The sequence below is a fragment of the Blastomyces dermatitidis genome (assembly GCF_000003525.1).
Source record: "Blastomyces dermatitidis ER-3 genomic scaffold supercont1.6, whole genome shotgun sequence".
NCBI lineage: Eukaryota > Fungi > Ascomycota > Eurotiomycetes > Onygenales > Ajellomycetaceae > Blastomyces > Blastomyces dermatitidis.
Genome location: NW_025544779.1, coordinates 2,084,631 through 2,102,034, shown reverse-complemented (window position 1 = coordinate 2,102,034; position 17,404 = coordinate 2,084,631). Strand labels below are relative to the sequence as shown.

Sequence of the window (17,404 nt, the reverse complement as noted above, 5' to 3'; positions counted from 1 at the left end):
TTCATCATCATCATCTCTATCACCTCACAATCTCCTTTATCACTTTCATTCTCTATCTCTACTCACTGTTATCATTCTTTTCACCTCTTTCACTCTCTACTCTCTCATCATTATCATTATCATCATCTCTACTTCTTCTACTACTCTCTTTCACTCTGTATCATCTCTATCATTATTATCAGATTAATCAGAGCTGTACAGACTGCAGAGTCAGCTATTCAATCTCATTCATGAATTCAAAGAGATGTATATGACATTATATGAGATTTTATTACAGAGTATTTAGCAGTATATACTATAAACACAGAGATCAAAATATGATAGAGATAGTAAGAGAGAAGTAGAGATAGTGAAAGTGATAGAAGAGACTGTAGAGTAGTAGAGATAATGATGATGATAGAGAGGCTAGAGAGTGGAAAAGGTGATAGAGAGAGGTGATAGAGGTGGTAGAAATGGAAGAGGTGATAGAGATGGTAAGAGAGGGGTAGAATGGTAAGATGAGAGTAGAGATAGAGAGCAGAAGTGATAGAGAGTGCTGCGAGGCGGTAGAGGCAGTGATGGTGGTAGAGGTGGTAGAGGTGGTAGGGGTGGTAAAGGTGGTAAGGAGTGATAAGGGGTGGTAAGGGGGGGTCGGAGTGGAAGAAGTGTAGAGGTGGTAGAGGTGATAGGGATGGTAAGAGAGTGAGTGGTAAGATGGGGGTAGAGTAGAGATATGAAGTGAAAGTGATAGGGGGGGCTGTGAGGTGGTAGAGGCAGTGGTGGTAAAGATGGTAGGGGTGGTAGAAGTGGTAGAGGTGATAGAAGTGGTAGGGGTGGTAGGGGTGGTAGGGGTGGTAAGAGTGAGTGATAAGATGGAGGTAGGGGTATGAAGTGGAAGTAATAGGAGGTGCTACGGGGCGTTAGAGGCGGTGGTGATGATAGGGGGTAGATAGAGTGGTGCAATTGGCAGGCGCCATTACGTATCCATGGATTTTTGATGGGGTGCACGTGACGTCATGTGAGGTCACGTTACAGCGTTTTTTGCACGGAAAAGTTGGTTTTTCTTTAATATATAGAGAGATTTCTAGCGTGTGCAAGGGCTTATTTTCCACTCCGGACTTGCAACATATTTAGTACAAGTACAGAGTACACTGCTTGTACGGTACAATTAGGGGCTTGGTCTGCGGGCGGAATTATTCTGTTTCTATTCCTGTTATGCTCACGTCTTCCTACGTCTATCTTGCAGCATCATCTTCTTCAGAGAGTGTTCCGATCAACTGCCTGCCATGTGAGCTGGGCGCTGTGGTTGGCGTGTCGACCAAAAAGAAGGGGGGGGAGAAGAGGGGGAATATAAAAATCTCCCATTTCTTTGTTCTCATGTACGGGGGACTGACTGTCCATAATATAGTGCTAGATAGATACTGGCTGTACCACTGCTCCCAGCCTCAACAGAGGAAAAAAAAGATGGCCCAAGATGACACTGCCAAGGTTGATATGGATAAACTACCCTTTTGAGCGACAGTGTTGCTCCTCTCAAATACCCCATCCATCCATGTCCTTCTTTTCTAGTCAGTCCTCCTGTCACTCGCTAAGTTAATTGTACAGTATCAGCATCATCGCTGTCGTCCTGGCTGGACACCTTTGACAGAGGGAAATGACACTATCCACTGATGGTTTCCTGACTGTGAGTGAGTGCTGCGGCAGTCGCTATCTGTTCAAGGATGGAAAGCAAGTAATCGTCACTGGGCCGCTGTCCATCGATCTCAGTTCACTGCCGCTGCTTGATGATACCACAATAGTGGAGGGCAAGTCCGTTACTTATGAAAAGCGGTTCACGGATAGCAACACCATTCCTATTGCCGACAGCGACTTTCCTGATATCCCACGGATTGACTACCATGCCATGCAGCATGGGACGTGGAGCGACTGCTTACCTATAGAATTCAGCGATGGCACTGATCATCCGGAGACAGTGTTCAAGCTCGCTGCGTGGAAGACCAAAAAGGTATATCGTGATGCTACGATCCTATCGGGACTAGTAAGCAACGTCAACATTGTCCGTTTGCTGAGCATCGTGACTGTTGACGGTCGTTTCGCTGGGTATGGAATGGAGAGGCTCTACGGATGGCGCTCTCCTGTTTCTCCTACAACAACGGAACTGGTGAAGAAAATGCTGCCAGCGTTTCTTCAGGAGACAGTTGAATACCTGCATCAGACTGCCCATATATACCACTGCGATATTAGGATCAATAATATCTTGGTGACTGGGCACGGGAGACTGAAATTAATCGACTTTGATGTCGCACACACTGATGTGCTGGCTACCCCGCACACTGACTTCCCTACCGCGCAGTTCTTCTTTGGTGTCTCCCAGAGGCTCGATCACCTTGACATAAGTATGTCCATCCTCCTCATGTTTATGGTGTTGTCAGATATGCCCGAAGAAATACCCTCGAATCCCCTCGAGCCCTTCAACTTCTATCTCGATAATAAACTCCAACACTCAGTCTACTTTCAACATGTGCAAGACACGGTTCAGAGGAAGCTGCGGGCACACCTGGAACGTCCAGACAGGGAACTGTGCATGTCCGACTATCGTGGCAGAGGCGTACACGGGGGATAGGTGTCCAGGATGCCGGGGCTGATGATACATTGACGTAGTTTTGGGGGTGGTTATCACGGTAAGCGCTGCAGGCCTATTTTTCATCCTTACAACGTTCTTCAAAATGCTCATGCAACCTCTATCGGGGTAGATTCGTTCGACACTCGTTCCTCTCTCTTTCCCCGTGCGTGTTTCGTGTTTTCGGTCTTCGTGTGGTTCCTTTCCAAGGGTGCCAACATTCCTGGGTGTTCTCTGTTATTTTTCGGTCACTAGATCCGCCTCTTCCCTCAGAATGTTGCCAAAAGCCTTCCTTAAGAAGCCTAAACTGGCGAGGATGGCCGACTACTACCATTCCTTGACTGTAGGACGAGCACAGGGGTTAACCAAATTGTTCCAGACCGGTAGCGTGGAAGCGATAAGATTTAAATCTATTTATCCGTTAATTTGACAATCCAGGCCCCTCCTTTTTACCTATGCCAGTTACAAATATGGATCCTCGAAACCTAACTCGCGTCGATTCCGCGTCCTGCTGATGCAACTTTCGCATCATCCAGGCCGAAGGCTTCAATTTTTATTTTATTTTATATTTCTTTTCGTTTCTTTTTCTTTTTCTTTTTCTTTTTCTTTTTATTTATTTATTTATATTTATATTTTTCGACATCAGGGACATGGCTTCTTTGGTACCTCTCTTGAGAACGATCATTCCAACGACTAGTGTGAAACCCCTGCGCTGCCGTACGGTTGATTGACTGACTGGCTAGTCATGAAGTTCGTCATCGGCTTTTACTTCAGTTTTTATCCCGCTGCCGGGCGGGAATATGACATTTTCCGGGAAAGTTGCAGGTCGTCTTGTTTCCCTTGTGATGATGATGATGATCGCTTTGAGCTACGTCGTGCGCTTGGGTAGGGGGGGGGGGGGGGGATGGGTTCCACATGTATTCCAAGCTGTATCCATTAGAGATATATTACTCCATGTGGATGGTTAGTTTGACACTTTCCACGTTCATTAAGAGACAGGGGGTTGTATGCGCGGGGAGGGAAATCGAACCCATATTCCGTTATTAATATGATATCTACAGGCGTCATTCTAATAGGCCCCTGGAGAATTATGAGTTCACCCAATCCACCGGGTAATGATGTGTATTGAGCGCTAATTTCTCATTCCACGAGGCGCACGGCCGCAACGAAAATATGTATATTCAATTATTGGACGAAGTTGCACTCATTAGTATTATGTATCTATCTAGTGCGTGACGGGAGATCCAAATAACCGCTCGTACCCCAATAGTAACGCTGAGGACAAATCCTTTTTATTTTTTCTATTTCTATTTCTATTTTTTTTTATTTCTGATCGACCTCATGGGCTAATTGGAGATTCACACATACAGGCTAATTAACCTAACTTAAGTGATCCATCAATCAGCACCCTTCAAAGAATGTTCACATATTTTTCATGCTTTGTGAGCTTTGCGACTTTTAGCTTTTGAAGGGTTGAAAGGGGAGGAGAAAAAAAAAATTGATATGGGATTGGTTCTCAACATGAGTACGGATTAACTCACTATTATTGACAATGCTTAGGTATTTCTTGAAAACTCTCACTTGATCGTCAGGTGTCGCATTATGCTAAAAAATAGATCAATGTTTTGATAAGAGATATTGTTTCAAACAATGCAACTGGAGGCTCAGGCCAACTCATGATTAGAGTGAGTGAGTGAGCTTGTTCTTTGAACAATCTCTTCGATCGAGACATGTCATCAGCAGGCGCTTCCTTTTTTTTAAAAAGTCTGTAAAGCCAGATTCCATGTTTAGAATGATTAAAAGCTCGAGGTTTTGGGGGTTCTAAATCTAAATATATTGAGGCACTGAGATAGTGATATATATAGTTAGTTAGCTAACTTATAGGTTGACATGGATGCAAACTCGATCGATCGCGGTTGGTTGGTATGGCTAGTTACACATTATTATTGTTATTGTTATACTGTGTACATAACTCGGTCGACCTTGACAATTTGACTGTCCTGGGATGCAGGGATGATAATAATAACAACGTCCTGTCCTGATGCATAATAATAGTTTAGGGCGTACAGATCTCGAACATTCCCAGATTCATCGATTTCTTTTGTTTTAATACCCCAAACTCGGCTGTCCACGCAGTTTGGGGTTCTGCAAGATCAAAGAGAATAATAACGCTGTGCATTGTTAATGTGTACATAATCTGCACAGCGGTTAACCATATGATATTGATCTGCTGGTTAAATAGTTGTCTGCTTTCTGATGAGGGAAGAATCCCAATCGTTGCTTATTTATGGAGGGTTTGCTGGAGACTGACTAGTTAGTTACCATACAAGCGCTCAGGAATTTGCCATTCAATCAACGTCTGATGGGTCAGACCTACCAAGAGACGAACAGCAAGCACAACTCGAGGAGTTAAAAACAGCGGTCTGTCAGGTTATCCGTCCAGTAGATAGCCGCAACCGATGGATAGGGTGGCTGAAGCAGGCCATTCACTGTTTCCGGGCGGTTTTCAGGTCCCAGATGAGAGGGAAGAGAAGAACGTGGACAAATCCCGCATGGACGCCAGCATCAAATCCATAATTCTGCTACTCATCTTGGGCGCACTGCGAGGGGTTTTACTACTGGTTAGCAACCAAACCGAATGCAGGCCGCGAAGGGTTTTGTGAACGTGTGTGAGGTTTCGGAATGGCGGGTAGAGAGAACTTGCATCACAGTGCTGCTGGATCCAGCCATTGGCAGGACGGAGTGGAATGGCCTGTTTCGTATTGCACCATGGTGACATCAAGATTCAATTGAAAAAGGGGAAAATGAAGTTTTCTGCCACAACTAAGAACAGGAGGATAGGATTCTTTTAGTCTGCAATAGTAACTATTATTAGAATAATAATAATAATAAGAAGAAGAACTGGCTGCATGTCGGTCTCTCATCAGCGTGTAAGTAGTAGTAGTTAACTAGTAGTTACTCCGTAGTTAGGTTAGTAGTAGAAGTAGTAGTAGTAGTAGTAGTAACATAGTAGTAGTAACTAACTAGTAGTTAGTCAGTCAGTCAGCAACCAAACCGCCTCGCTGGTGCCAAAAAAAAAGCCAAGCCAGTCCTGGTATGTATCGCATCCTTCGCCTCCATCTGTCTCTCTTCCTCCCACAGACCAGCTAGCCATTCCCCCAACGCGCGCTGCCCAAGTGCCCCCGTGTCTTGTAATGGATTGTGGTCTCAACAATGCGAGGACATACCGTTTTGTTCTTCTTCCCTCTTCCCGTTGCTAGAGGAGGTTGTTGAAGATGCAACATACCTGTAAGTTTCTCGAAGATCCTTGCCAAGCTTCTCCCGTCCCGACAGGCGGAGTAGATATAGCTATATACTTTTTGCTCACGACTCCAATGTCTATGAAAAAGCGATATCATCCATGCATTGCTATTTGACTGGGGATTGGAAACGGAAACAACAACTAACTCTATCTACTTACTTCGTGTACAGCCAGTCCTCACCCGCTGCGGCCGGTTGGTGCTGGTCATGCGCTGCCATTCAGGCTGGAAGAACCTGCTCTCCCCATCCCCCAGAAAAACATCCACTCCTCGTCCGACCGTTTGGCCTCCAGAAACCCTCCTCCTCCGACATTATCCCATGCTCGAGACCCATCTGCTCCCCGCGGGAGAGCTGCTGGTTCTTCCCCGGTTTCCCTTCAATCGCTACAACCACAACCACAACCACGGCTACGGACCCAGTCCCACTCCAAAAGCCCCGAGTCCGTAGGTACACGATCAGGTACCAGCCTAGACGGCGAAGGTCTAGAGAGACGCCCTTCCAATTCCGCGTACGGCCACCATCGCCAGGCCTCAATAGTCCACGGAAGCATCCAGCACTCGAGGAATGCAAGTTTTGCCGCTTCCTCCGCTACTGCCAGCCCTCTAAGTCCGGAGGCCATTGCGACTGCAGCATTTGGGGTTGCCCATGTCATTGATCCACCTTCGAATGGAAAACGAGATCCTCTTGAATACCCTGCTGGATATACTGGGGGCGGAACCCCTGTCACTGGCCAGATGCAGCCGTTGAGCCTAGCAACTATACCGGATAATCACCAGGCCGAAATGGCTAGTGAGCCATCTTCCCAACGTAAAGCAACTACAAGTGGGAAATCGCGACGAGACCATTCCCATCATCCCTCACATTCTGCCAAACATTCGCAGGAAGCGAGAACTGTCGGGGAATATGCTCTACATCATCTATTCAACTCGGTTTGTTTTTCTCTTCTCCCACTTTTCTTGAGAAGATGCCTGGACGATTCCGACTAATTTCGATATCCTATTCACAGTTTGTTGGCCAGGCAGATGAAAAAATCAATCAATGCATTTTAAGCATCGATGAATATGACACGCCTGTGGAACATATTTGCGGCCCAGGTGCTGATCCTATCTTCGATCAACTCATTTCCGCTCTGGGACACATTGCGAAAAGGAAACCGAAGCCTTTGATAGATACAATTATGGTTTGGAGAAAGGCCAAGGGAGAAGCTGCGTCTGCAGCTAAACACGCTGCCAGCCAGGTAAGTATTTCCCTGAGATATTCATATCTCCAAGCTGTTTGACCATTTATATTCCCCTATATTCCTCCTTCTCCTGGCTGAACCCATACGATAGGCAAGGCAAGTGCCCCCTTTTGTGGGCGCTCTTTCCCGCCGTAATACCGAACCTACGCATCCCGGGCCTGAAAGTCAAGATTCCAGCGCTGTGCCGAACGGCTCGCACCTCTCACCTGTATCGCGGCAAGAGGACGTAATACTCGCTGAACGCCGGGCTACAGTCTCTGTATACCTCGTCTGTCGCGTGTTGATCGAAATTTTCAACCAGAGCACTCTGCAAGCCATCACTTCCGAGATGGCAGAGCGGCTAGAAGACATTGTTTTTGGGCAATTGAAAACTGTTGATCCGGACCAAATTGCTGCATCGCCGCTTCGAATGGCAAACTGGCGTATATATGGTCAACTTTTGGGTATCATGAGTGAATCTAGTTTTACCAGCGTTACCAACAGATTCCTTGCGGAATTAAGCCAGTTTCAGAAGGATGACTTCAGATTAGCAGCGGCAAAAGATGCGGAGGCGAAAGCGGAGTTACTTATATATGGGATGAGACATATCCAAATCCGGACCTCCCCAGAGGATGTTTGGAGTAGGTCTTGTGACTTTTTACAATCCGTGGCGAGATTATTCGTCAATTCGCACGGCCAGGCCTTGAAACAAGCATATTGCCAGATTCTCGAGGTCCTCCTCCTCCCTATCGCGGGTAATCTCACCTGTGACTTTACGTCACCCAAATGGAAGGAGCTTGTGGACATCCTTTTTCCACGCTTATCTCAAATTCTCGGAAAACCTCGGCACTGGAATAGTGCATTCCCCCTTTATACTCTACTTCTATGCGTGTCGCCCAAAGAAACATTTTATGCCCAGTGGATGTCTGTGATTACCAGCCTCCCGCCAAAATTGAAAGACCGGCCTACCCGAGGGACAGCCCTCCAGGCAATCTGTCGATTACTTTGGACATACCTCTTTCGCTACACCGATTCCCAAAATAACCCACTTCGAAAAATAGATGAAATCACACGAATCGCTCTTCCAGGCGGTAGAAGGACGTATTTAACTACTGAGACAGCCGTGGCTGAGCCGTTGACACAACTTATCCGGATGGTCGGTTATAAACACCCTGATATGTGCTTCAGAGGTATAATATTCCCGCTGGTTAACTCGGACCTCATCATGTCTGGTAAAGAATTGAAAATTGAGCAAATGGAGCCTGAGAAGATGGTGATTGGGATCCGCTCCTTTCTAGCGATAATGGCCGATTTAGACCATGGAGGCCAACAGCCACCTCCATTCCCGCAGGACTTTGCTGTCACAGACCAACCATTTACCTCAGCTTTTCCCTTTGTCGACCCGCGGACAACAACGGTAGACACTTTAAATCCGAACAAAAAAGCCCTACAAGAGGCCGTCTTCCGACCGGTCAATACCGCGAAACTTAGTGAGAATTCCCGGAAATTTTATTTCCGTTTCTGTGAAATACTAGGAAAGATCACAATCTTATGTGATAACACATTTGGTGGCCAGGCAGCTCTAGATGAGAAGTTCGGTGGAGTCACGCCCAAAACACCAATCGCAGAAGCTTTTAGCTTTGGAAGAAGAGATGACCATTCAACTGGTCCTGACCAAAAACAAGCCTTTTATGATCTACTACATGTTGCTGTCCAGGCTCTCCCTCGTTGTCTCTGCGATCATATTCCTTTCAATTCTTTGATAAATTTACTCTGCACCGGGACTGCGCATGTACAGTCTAATATTGCCAGCTCTTCGGCCGAGTCTCTCAAATCCATTGCTCGCCAATCCCACGCTCAGCATGTTGCAATTGGGTTCGCTCGATTCATTTTCAATTTCGATGCGAGGTATTCAACAATGTCGGACGAGGGGATGCTGGGCCCGGGACACATCGAATCTACTTTGAAATTATATGTTGAGCTGATACAAATTTGGATTGAAGAGATAAAACAAAAAAGCAAAGACGCGAGTTCAGACCCGGCAGAGAATGGTGGAAGTGGAAGTAGGGGGGTGCAACTAGACTTGTCAGCTGTCATGGCTCATGTGGAGGAGATCGAGTCCCACGGACTCTTCTTTTTGTGTTCGCAGTCAAGACGAGTTCGCGCATTTGCGATCACTGTCCTTCGTCTTGTTACTGAGTTCGACAGCGCCCTGGGCAAAACTGGGAAAGACGTGCCGCGTATAATTCAGATTTTGGAAGACGAGTCGTACAATGTTCTAGATCTGAAGGATGACCTGCTTACCGTTGCGGAGAGGAGCCGACTTCAAAAAGGGAAGCAACAAAATGGGCCACACAACACCCTCATAGAGATTTGTAGCAGCGAGGTTTCCTATGACTCTACTCTCTGGTCTAAGGTGTTTCCAAATCTCATCCGCATCAGTTTCAGAACTTGCCCATTTGCCGTAACCTTGGGACGCGAAATTGTTTGTGCTAGACTAGTTCAAATGCACAACAGCATCGCTGCCCTTGCCGAAAATTTTCAACCAGGACAGTACGCCTCGCTGGACATTGTCCAAGGTCGACCGGCTCCCCGCAGCAGCAACTCGCCCGACATCTTGGTCGAGCAGTGGAAATTGTACTTGATAATGGCGTGCACTACCATCAATACAGCGGGCGCACAATCACAAAGTCAGCTTGCCAATGCTCAGCATGCTCGTAAAACATCGAGGGCAGGTCAACATCCCCAGGATAAAATCGGTTCTGCTAGAGCACTTTTTGCAACTGTTATTCCTCTGCTATCTGCTGGCCCTGACTCGATTCGCAATGCTATTGTTGTCGCCCTTGGTTCGATAAACAAAAATCTGTATCGTACATTGTTGGAATCATTGCAGTATGCAGTGACTACCTGCAATGAAGAAGCTCGAGTACGAATTGGAACGCACAATAGGACTCCCAGCAGCCCCCGGAGAAACAGGAGAACAGATAGACTACGAACTGAAGTCACCAATGTCTACAAGGTCACATCGCACTTTCTGAAGGAGCCGGAGGTGTACAACGACGACTGGATCCTCAACAACCTCGTAACGTACACGAAAGATTTGAGGATATTCCTCAGTGACGTTGAGGTGCAAAATGACCTTGAGTTCCAGAGGCTTAGATTCCATTACTGTGGATTACTAAAGGAGCTATTCGAAGGCATCAATAAATCCAAAGATCCCTCCCGCTGGATGCCCTTTGAGTCGAGGAAGTCCGCATTTTCGCTCATGGAGGATTGGTGTGGTTATTCGCCGAATCAGTCCCAGATCGCTGCACGGGAAGAAAACATGAGAAAACTTGCGCTTGCGCGACAAAGAGAACCATGGGAGGTTCGAAGTACTGCAGCGTTGGAGATTGAGAAGAGGAATTTGAGGACGGCTGCTCTGAGTGCTATGGCTTCTCTATGCGGCGGGCCCATCAAAATAACTACAGAGAGCAGAGCTACTCTCCAATTCGATGTGCGACGTATGCTTTCCTGGATTGATATCATCCTTAATACTGTGAGCGACAAACTCCATGCCATTGGGCGACGGGCTCTGAAGAACTTGATCGTCCACAATAAGGATCTGCCACACCTTTTAGAACAGTCAATCGAAATGTGCTACATCTCCGAAAGTCCCAAAGCATTAGAGAGCTACTTCGATGTCGTTGCACAAGTTTTGATCGAGCACACTGATTATCCGTTTGCATTTTGGAGAATTCTCGGGGCTGTTCTTTTCGCACTGGGCAACGCGAAACGAGAGATCCGGATGAAATCTGCACGTTTATTACGTACACTTGAAGAGCGCCAACAGAAGAACTCTAGGATTCAGGACTTTGACATCAGCATATCCGATAAGACAACTGCTGTCTACAAGCTTGCTCAGTTTGAAACTTCAAAGCGGTTGGCGCAACAACACACTGACCTAGCATTCACGATCTTTTCGGAATTTTCACTGCACTTCAAGAAAATCCAACCAGACACCCAACGAAACATGGTAGCAGCAATTCTTCCGTGGATCCAGGCAATAGAACTTCAAGTGGATCCAAATGGCGGACCAACGGCCAAGTCGTATATGCTCCTTGCCAACCTCTTCGAGATCACAATTCAATCTGGCAACGTTCTTCCCAACGAAGTCCAAGCGCTCTGGCAAGCGCTTGCTACGGGCCCTCATGCTGGCAATGTGCAACTGGTTCTTGATTTTATCATCAACCTCTGTCTCGAGCGGAAGGAACAAAATTTCGTAGATTACGCGAAGCAAATTATTGTCTTCTTGTCCACGACGTTGGCTGGTTCTAAAGTCATTGAGTTTTTCTTGATGCAGGTCGTGCCTAAGAATATGGTTCACGAACGGAGAGACCCGATTCCGCTGCCGCCTGACTTGAAAAGCTTGCCATATGTCGCCGACCTTGGGACTGTTTTGCCCGTTGGTAACAAGCAAGTAAGTTGTCATTGAAATTTGTCTTTCTTTTACGTTGAATTCTAACAGTTCATGTAGGCTGGATTTTCACTAGGCCAAGTCTCTCTCATTTTCCTCGTCGATTTGATGGTTTCTCCTGTTACACTTGGGCTCGACAGTGTGATCAAATTACTCCATACTGCCCTCATATTCTGGGACCATTACACACTCACCGTACAAGAGCAAGCCCGTGAGATGCTTGTCCATTTAATCCACGAGCTTGTTGCTTCAAAAATTGGTGACTCACCGGATGGCATGAGGACATCTATCGAAGATTTCGTCGAATGTATCCGTCGGGGTGACGCCGCTGTTGTTTGGGACTATGAGGACAATAATGGCGGCGATGATGACCAGGATACCAGCAGGGTTCCTGCGTCTATGCATCGTGTGACCCAAGATGTGGCGAATTTTTTCTCTGCTGCGTACGAAGGTGTGAACGATCTATGGGCGAAAGAGGCGTTAAACTGGTCTACTTCTTGCCCTGTCCGGCACCTTGCATGTCGGTCCTTTCAGGTGTTCAGATGCATTTCGACGTCCCTTGACTCGAGAATGCTAGCGGATATGCTCGCACGGTTGTCTAATACGATTGCCGACGAGGAAACCGATTACCAAACCTTCTCGATGGAAATTTTGACCACGTTGAAAGTTATCATCAGCTCCCTTGCGCCACAGGATTTGCTGCGCTACCCCCAACTCTTCTGGACAACGTGTGCATGCCTTAACACGATTCATGAGCGCGAGTTCATGGAAAGTGTTGGCATGCTGGAAAAATATCTGGACAAGGTGGACATGCGTGACCCGGCTGTTTTAACGAAACTCAGAGAGAGCAAACCGGCCAAGTGGGAAGGCGACTTTGAGGGCATCCAGGTTCTGATATACAAGGGATTAAAATCTGGTGAATTGCTAGACAAGACTTTGTCCGTTCTGCACCGGCTCACTGCACTTCCCAACGATGAACTGGTGGGTGATAACAATCGGTTACTCTTTGCAATCCTGGCGAACCTCCCGGGCCTACTCCACCGGTTTGATCTCCCAGAACGGCCCAAGGAGGTTGTCGAGCGCGCGAGGCTACTTGCTTCGATTTCTGAGAACAACGGGTATACTCGACTTTCTGATTGCTTATTTGGCTTCTCAAGCGGCCACTATAAGCGGAGTCAAGATTTGTTAGTAGATACTGTTGAAGCTATTCGATCTTACTACTTCCCCGCGCAAGAGGTCCAAACTCTTATTTTCCTTATGGGGTTGCTGACGAACACGACACCATGGTTCCGCATCAAGACTATGAAGATTCTGTGTGCTTTAATTTCTGAAATCGACATGCGTCGCCCTGAAATTGCGTGCTATGGGCCGGATCTCATTTCTCCCCTACTTCGACTGCTTCACACTGACCTATGTCCCCAGGCCCTAGAAGTGATGGACCACATAATGACCGTCTCTGGAAACCCGATGGAGCGACATCATCTAAGAATGAGTATGGCTTCGTCATGCTCATCTCGAGCGATCCGTAAGGAGTTTGAGCGTATCCAAAGTCTGTATGGAATACCGGAACGAACTGGCTGGTCTATCCCTGTTCCCGCTGCCCAGTCAGCCCTGACGAGGAATAATGTGCATGCTGTTTTCTACACTTGTGCAGACGCCGATGGATCCGAACAAACTCCTGCGTCCCCTGAAATGGAGTTCCACGTGGATGAATATAACAATTTGTATTTCCCGGGGCTACGAGCGGACACGATGAAATCATTCGATACCCAGAACGACGGAAGTATGGGCGACTTATTGCAGAAACTAGACAGTCTTGATGATTTCTTCGACGAAACTGAAGCGATTCCAGCCCCCTTGAATTCAATTTCAGGTACCACACTGCACAGTTTCGCAAGCGACTTCCACGACGCCAGTGCCAATCTTTACGATCAGCAAACCGCCCCTCTCTTACGAAAGTCACTAGCTCGAACAGCCTCATCCTCATCTTTCCACAACGGCCTCGCTGAATCCCGACCAACAACCAGTCGCACAGATGTAACCGGGATGCACGCTTCGACGTTCAGCGTAAACTCCGGAATCCCATCCTCCAGAACCTCTATGCACACACGATCCGTAACTTCGCCCGCAAACACCTATCCCTCCAGCAGCCAGTTATCGATACCCATGTTCGGAAGCTCAACTACACTCCCATTCCTATCCGATGACGAGCTCGAGGAAGCGCTCTCCGACTCTGACCAGCCATCCTCTAACTCAGCCACGTCTCCGCGCCATGGCAGCGAAGGTCCGTTCTCGCTTGAGTCCGTGATCCGCAGCAGCGTGCGTCGCTTGACTGGCGGCACGTCCTCCACCAGAGAGAAAGAACGCCAGCGGGACCTCCTAAGAGCTCAGCAGCGTGCGTTTGTCCATACGGCTAGCTCACCACGAGTTCCCAAAGTCCCGGCGGAGTATCTTACGGGTCCAGCGGGAGGCCTTCCAGGTGGCTCTACAAGTGGCCCCACCACGAGCGCTGTCCCACCGAGCGGTCCTGCTTCCCCGGGACATTGAAGTGGCACACCTTGCAATACTCTAATTATATAATCTCCCGTCCCTTGACTACGTATCTTTCTGCTCGTATTACTGCCATTTTACCGCTTAAGATACCCTGATCTCTAAATATACTGTTTAACTCTACCCCCTCCCCCCCCCCCCCCCTTTACATTTTTAATCAATCTCTCTATATCTCGCGTACACATTTATATACTGCTTTTGTTTTCCAATTTTCTTCCTCAGTATCATGATAAAATCTCCTTAATGTTTGACGTTTTATCTCCCATCACCATCACCAGCCTAGAACAAGTTATATGTTCTTTCTGGAGCCTTTTGTGTGACATTTGCCTTATTTTCTCATTATGGATCCGAAAGTCAGGATAATGATTGCATAAGTTATGGGTTGATGGTGTCTGTGGGTCGGTGTCAGGAGCTTGGGGGATATATGAATGATGAAAGATTTGATTTTTCCCGAGGCATATATATAGATAGGAATGGACGTATTTAATAGAAAGACTGTTTGGCTGCTTTGCGTTCGGTATTTGACGATTTATTCCCAGTGGTTATCACATTTCTTTCTCCTGCGATATTGTTTATGTTTCCTTTCTGGCGTTCGTGGTAGATTTGGTTATCAATGATATTCACGATATAGAATGGTGTATATTAATCTTCAAATCTAACCAATCCACCCGTCTAATAAATCCATTACGTCTATCGACTGCAGAAAATAAGTTGACATGCTATGCGCTAAAAAGTATTGGTTAAATGATGGTTACCGTCTTTAACACAGCATCTTGAAACATCTCCCCAACAGGATCTATAGGGGGGGGCTTCTGCAGAAGAATCACCGTTCCAATCCTCTCAAAACGCCCAGACGATTCAGACCGCTTCTTCAAGACAAGCGATATCAGATGGTCTGTCGATCCTTCCTGTATAACGCTCATGCGCAGACAAAATACCTCTGTCCCCGGCTTCGTCTGCCCTGGTCCATCATGATCGAGCAGGTAGTCCGGTTTAATTGCCAGTCGCAGTCGATTCTTCGTCTTCGTGTTGTTATTATTATTATTATTATTATTACTACTACTATTACCACCCATCGGCAAGGATACATAATGCACAACATCCTCCACCCCATCCCGCACCTCAACCTCCCGCTCAAGCAACCCAGCAACCACCAGCCCAGAAATCGTAAGAACCCCACTCGAAACAGCCCCGAACTCATCAACACCAGTCCAAGTCACCTCGCACCTCTCCACGGTGCTGAAATGCTTGAACGGCTGCCTTTCCTTCAACGACCCCTGCCGATCTGCCAGGTTGGTAAATAACGCCCCATCGTAATACAGCACGTAGGACTCCGTGCTCGCCCATGACCACGTCGGTGCGTTGCGCGGGTACGGTCTCCCCTTCTGGTGGCGCGAGCGCATGTGCACGCTCCAGATTAGATCGTCATTGATGGACTCCTCCCAAACGCCCGCCAGGTACCGCGACTGTCGGCGCGCAGCAAGGTCCTTGGCAATACCGCTGATAGCTGGCAGGCGATCCTTCGCCTTCGTCAGCAGCAGCGCCGTGTAGCAGCCCACCATCGTCCGCCACAGGCTCGCGCCCTGGTAGCGGACCGCGTGTCGAAACTTCTCATCAGCTGCCCAGCTGCTGGTGTAATCGCCCAGTGCTTCTGCGTGCTCGATTTTGAATAGCGCGATGGGCACTTCGGGCGAGGAGCCGTGGAATTCTATGTCGTTGCATTCGCAGAAGATGCTGGAGCGGCATTCGAAGAAGAGCTCGTAGCGGCCGAAGTGGAGGATGCGGGTAGAGAGCATACGCTCTTGGTAGACCCATGCGCGGGTGAGCAGGGGGTAGTGGGTTGCAGTTGGGTTGCCGGTGAATATGTCGCTGGTGGTGATTTCCATGTCGATGTGGTGGTCGATGTGCTCGCGGAAGAAGAGGCGATAGGCCTCCCGTTTGCCACTTTTACCTGAAGGCGGTGTCTTGCCGGAAACTTCGAAGTCTGGAGTGTCTCTGAAAAGTCCGCCGGCGCCATTGGCTGACATCGTTGCGGCGATGGTTAGATGGCCATTTGTGTATATTGCAGCCATGTTGGCGGATTCCACGTCCCAGTCTCTCGCGTCGTCTTGGATGATGCAGAGGGAGTCTATCCAGATGTATTTGATGCCAAGAGCTCTGGTGAGGGCAATGGCGTCGCGGAAGGTCTTGGATAGGCATGCCCACGGTATGCGCCGTTTGTGCTCTGCGAGAGTCGATTTGGTAGTCGTGATGATCTGGGCGAGTCCCCAGCAGTGGCTGAGGCAGATGTACTTGGCCCTGATCGTACCCTTTGGTTCGATGAGCTTGACGCTGTTTTCGTCGAGGCCCACGTCCACAACCCTTGTGGGCAAAGGTGGGTTATCGAGTGAGTCGCAGAAGCATTCAGGTACGTAATGAGTGACGATGCATGATGCAAGCCAGCCCTTGAGGGTAGCCATAGCCGTATCGGAATCGGTGCCTGGCGAAGTTCTCCTCGAAACTGGGATGTAATCCCACGAGTCCGGGATTGGGCAATCATCATTCTCTGTGCAAAATATCTGGATTTCAAAACGACGACCGCATTTCATTAAGAAGATCAAGTTCTTGCCCGACTCCTGTTTCTCAGCGTCGTCGATAGTGGTGGGGTAGTAGAAACGAAGGATTCCGTGTAGGATATCCGATTCTTTAATACCGTGCTGGCCGAAACAGCCACGGCATCCAGATATGAGAATGCTGCAGCAGTAGCATGACTTTGCCGAATTGAGCATTTCATCCCAAGTGAATTTAGGGACGATGTGGTGCCTATTCATACCCCTGAGGCGGGTATCAGAAATGTCCCATTTCCCTTGGAACTTATTGCAGAGGGTGCACGTCATCTTTGTGGAGTATTTTTCAGTGTCCTGATGACTGACAACATCATAGACCCTGAGATTCTGAAGCAAGCTGCGAGTTCTGTATCCTCTTAGGGATGTTCGACGCTGGAGCGTAAGCTCCATGGCGAAGTTACATTGTTTTCTGCCCAATGACGAAGCACGAGGTTAGCGGCTTGGTAGAGTAGTTAACTAGTTACTCGTAACGTTGTCCGAAGCTCGTTCATAGCTACATACATATAGTTTGTTGATACTCAATAGAGCCAGGGGCCAGAGTTTGCATGTGGGTCGAATTGTCCATTGCAGCATCAGTTATGTAGTTACCGAATATAGTTAGTGATATGTAAATTTGATTGTTGCACTTTTCAGAAGCCATTCTGCTGATGGGGGAGATAATCTGTTGACCCCGG

At 47.8% G+C, this 17,404-nt stretch overlaps 3 protein-coding genes across 5 annotated transcripts; 2 read left to right on the top strand and 1 right to left on the bottom strand.

Annotated features, from left to right (window-relative positions):
• The first annotated feature begins 1,090 nt into the window (after positions 1 to 1,090).
• Positions 1,091 to 3,204, top strand: BDCG_06078 (uncharacterized protein). Its single transcript, XM_045421802.1, has 2 exons — positions 1,091 to 2,660; positions 2,733 to 3,204. Exon 1 carries the CDS (start codon positions 1,634 to 1,636, stop codon positions 2,600 to 2,602), a length of 969 nt encoding a protein of 322 aa, XP_045277590.1. The 5' UTR covers positions 1,091 to 1,633; the 3' UTR covers positions 2,603 to 2,660; positions 2,733 to 3,204.
• Positions 3,205 to 5,582: 2,378 nt separating this feature from the next.
• BDCG_06077 lies at positions 5,583 to 15,029 on the top strand. 2 transcript variants are annotated; one of them, XM_045421800.1, is made up of 5 exons: positions 5,583 to 5,887; positions 6,071 to 6,828; positions 6,906 to 7,136; positions 7,231 to 11,577; positions 11,635 to 15,029. In XM_045421800.1, the coding sequence occupies exons 1-5, from the start codon at positions 5,875 to 5,877 to the stop codon at positions 14,119 to 14,121; spliced, it is 7,836 nt and encodes a 2,611-aa protein (XP_045277589.1). In that variant the 5' UTR covers positions 5,583 to 5,874; the 3' UTR covers positions 14,122 to 15,029. The 2 variants fall into 2 exon arrangements, with proteins under 2 accessions (XP_045277589.1, XP_045281532.1); XM_045421801.1 differs by having other exon boundaries at positions 5,989 to 6,828.
• BDCG_06076 lies at positions 14,638 to 17,378 on the bottom strand. 2 transcript variants are annotated; one of them, XM_045421799.1, is made up of 2 exons: positions 17,232 to 17,376; positions 14,688 to 17,139 (listed from the first exon to the last, which is right to left on the bottom strand). In XM_045421799.1, the coding sequence occupies exon 2, from the start codon at positions 17,118 to 17,120 to the stop codon at positions 14,865 to 14,867; it is 2,256 nt and encodes a 751-aa protein (XP_045281531.1). In that variant the 5' UTR covers positions 17,121 to 17,139; positions 17,232 to 17,376; the 3' UTR covers positions 14,688 to 14,864. The 2 variants fall into 2 exon arrangements, with proteins under 2 accessions (XP_045277588.1, XP_045281531.1); XM_045421798.1 differs by having other exon boundaries at positions 14,638 to 17,378.
• Positions 17,379 to 17,404: the final 26 nt, after the last annotated feature.

Excerpts from the sequence above, each read along its gene's own strand:
- BDCG_06078 (XM_045421802.1), top strand. The coding sequence starts at position 1,634 with ATGACACTATCCACTGATGGTTTCCTGACTGTGAGTGAGTGCTGCGGC.
- BDCG_06077 (XM_045421800.1), top strand. Across the intron at positions 6,829-6,905 it reads TACATCATCTATTCAACTCG|TTTGTTGGCCAGGCAGATGA; the intron begins GTTTGTTTTTCT and ends TCCTATTCACAG. Across the intron at positions 7,137-7,230 it reads CTAAACACGCTGCCAGCCAG|GCAAGGCAAGTGCCCCCTTT; the intron begins GTAAGTATTTCC and ends CCCATACGATAG.
- BDCG_06076 (XM_045421798.1), bottom strand. The coding sequence starts at position 17,120 with ATGGAGCTTACGCTCCAGCGTCGAACATCCCTAAGAGGATACAGAACT.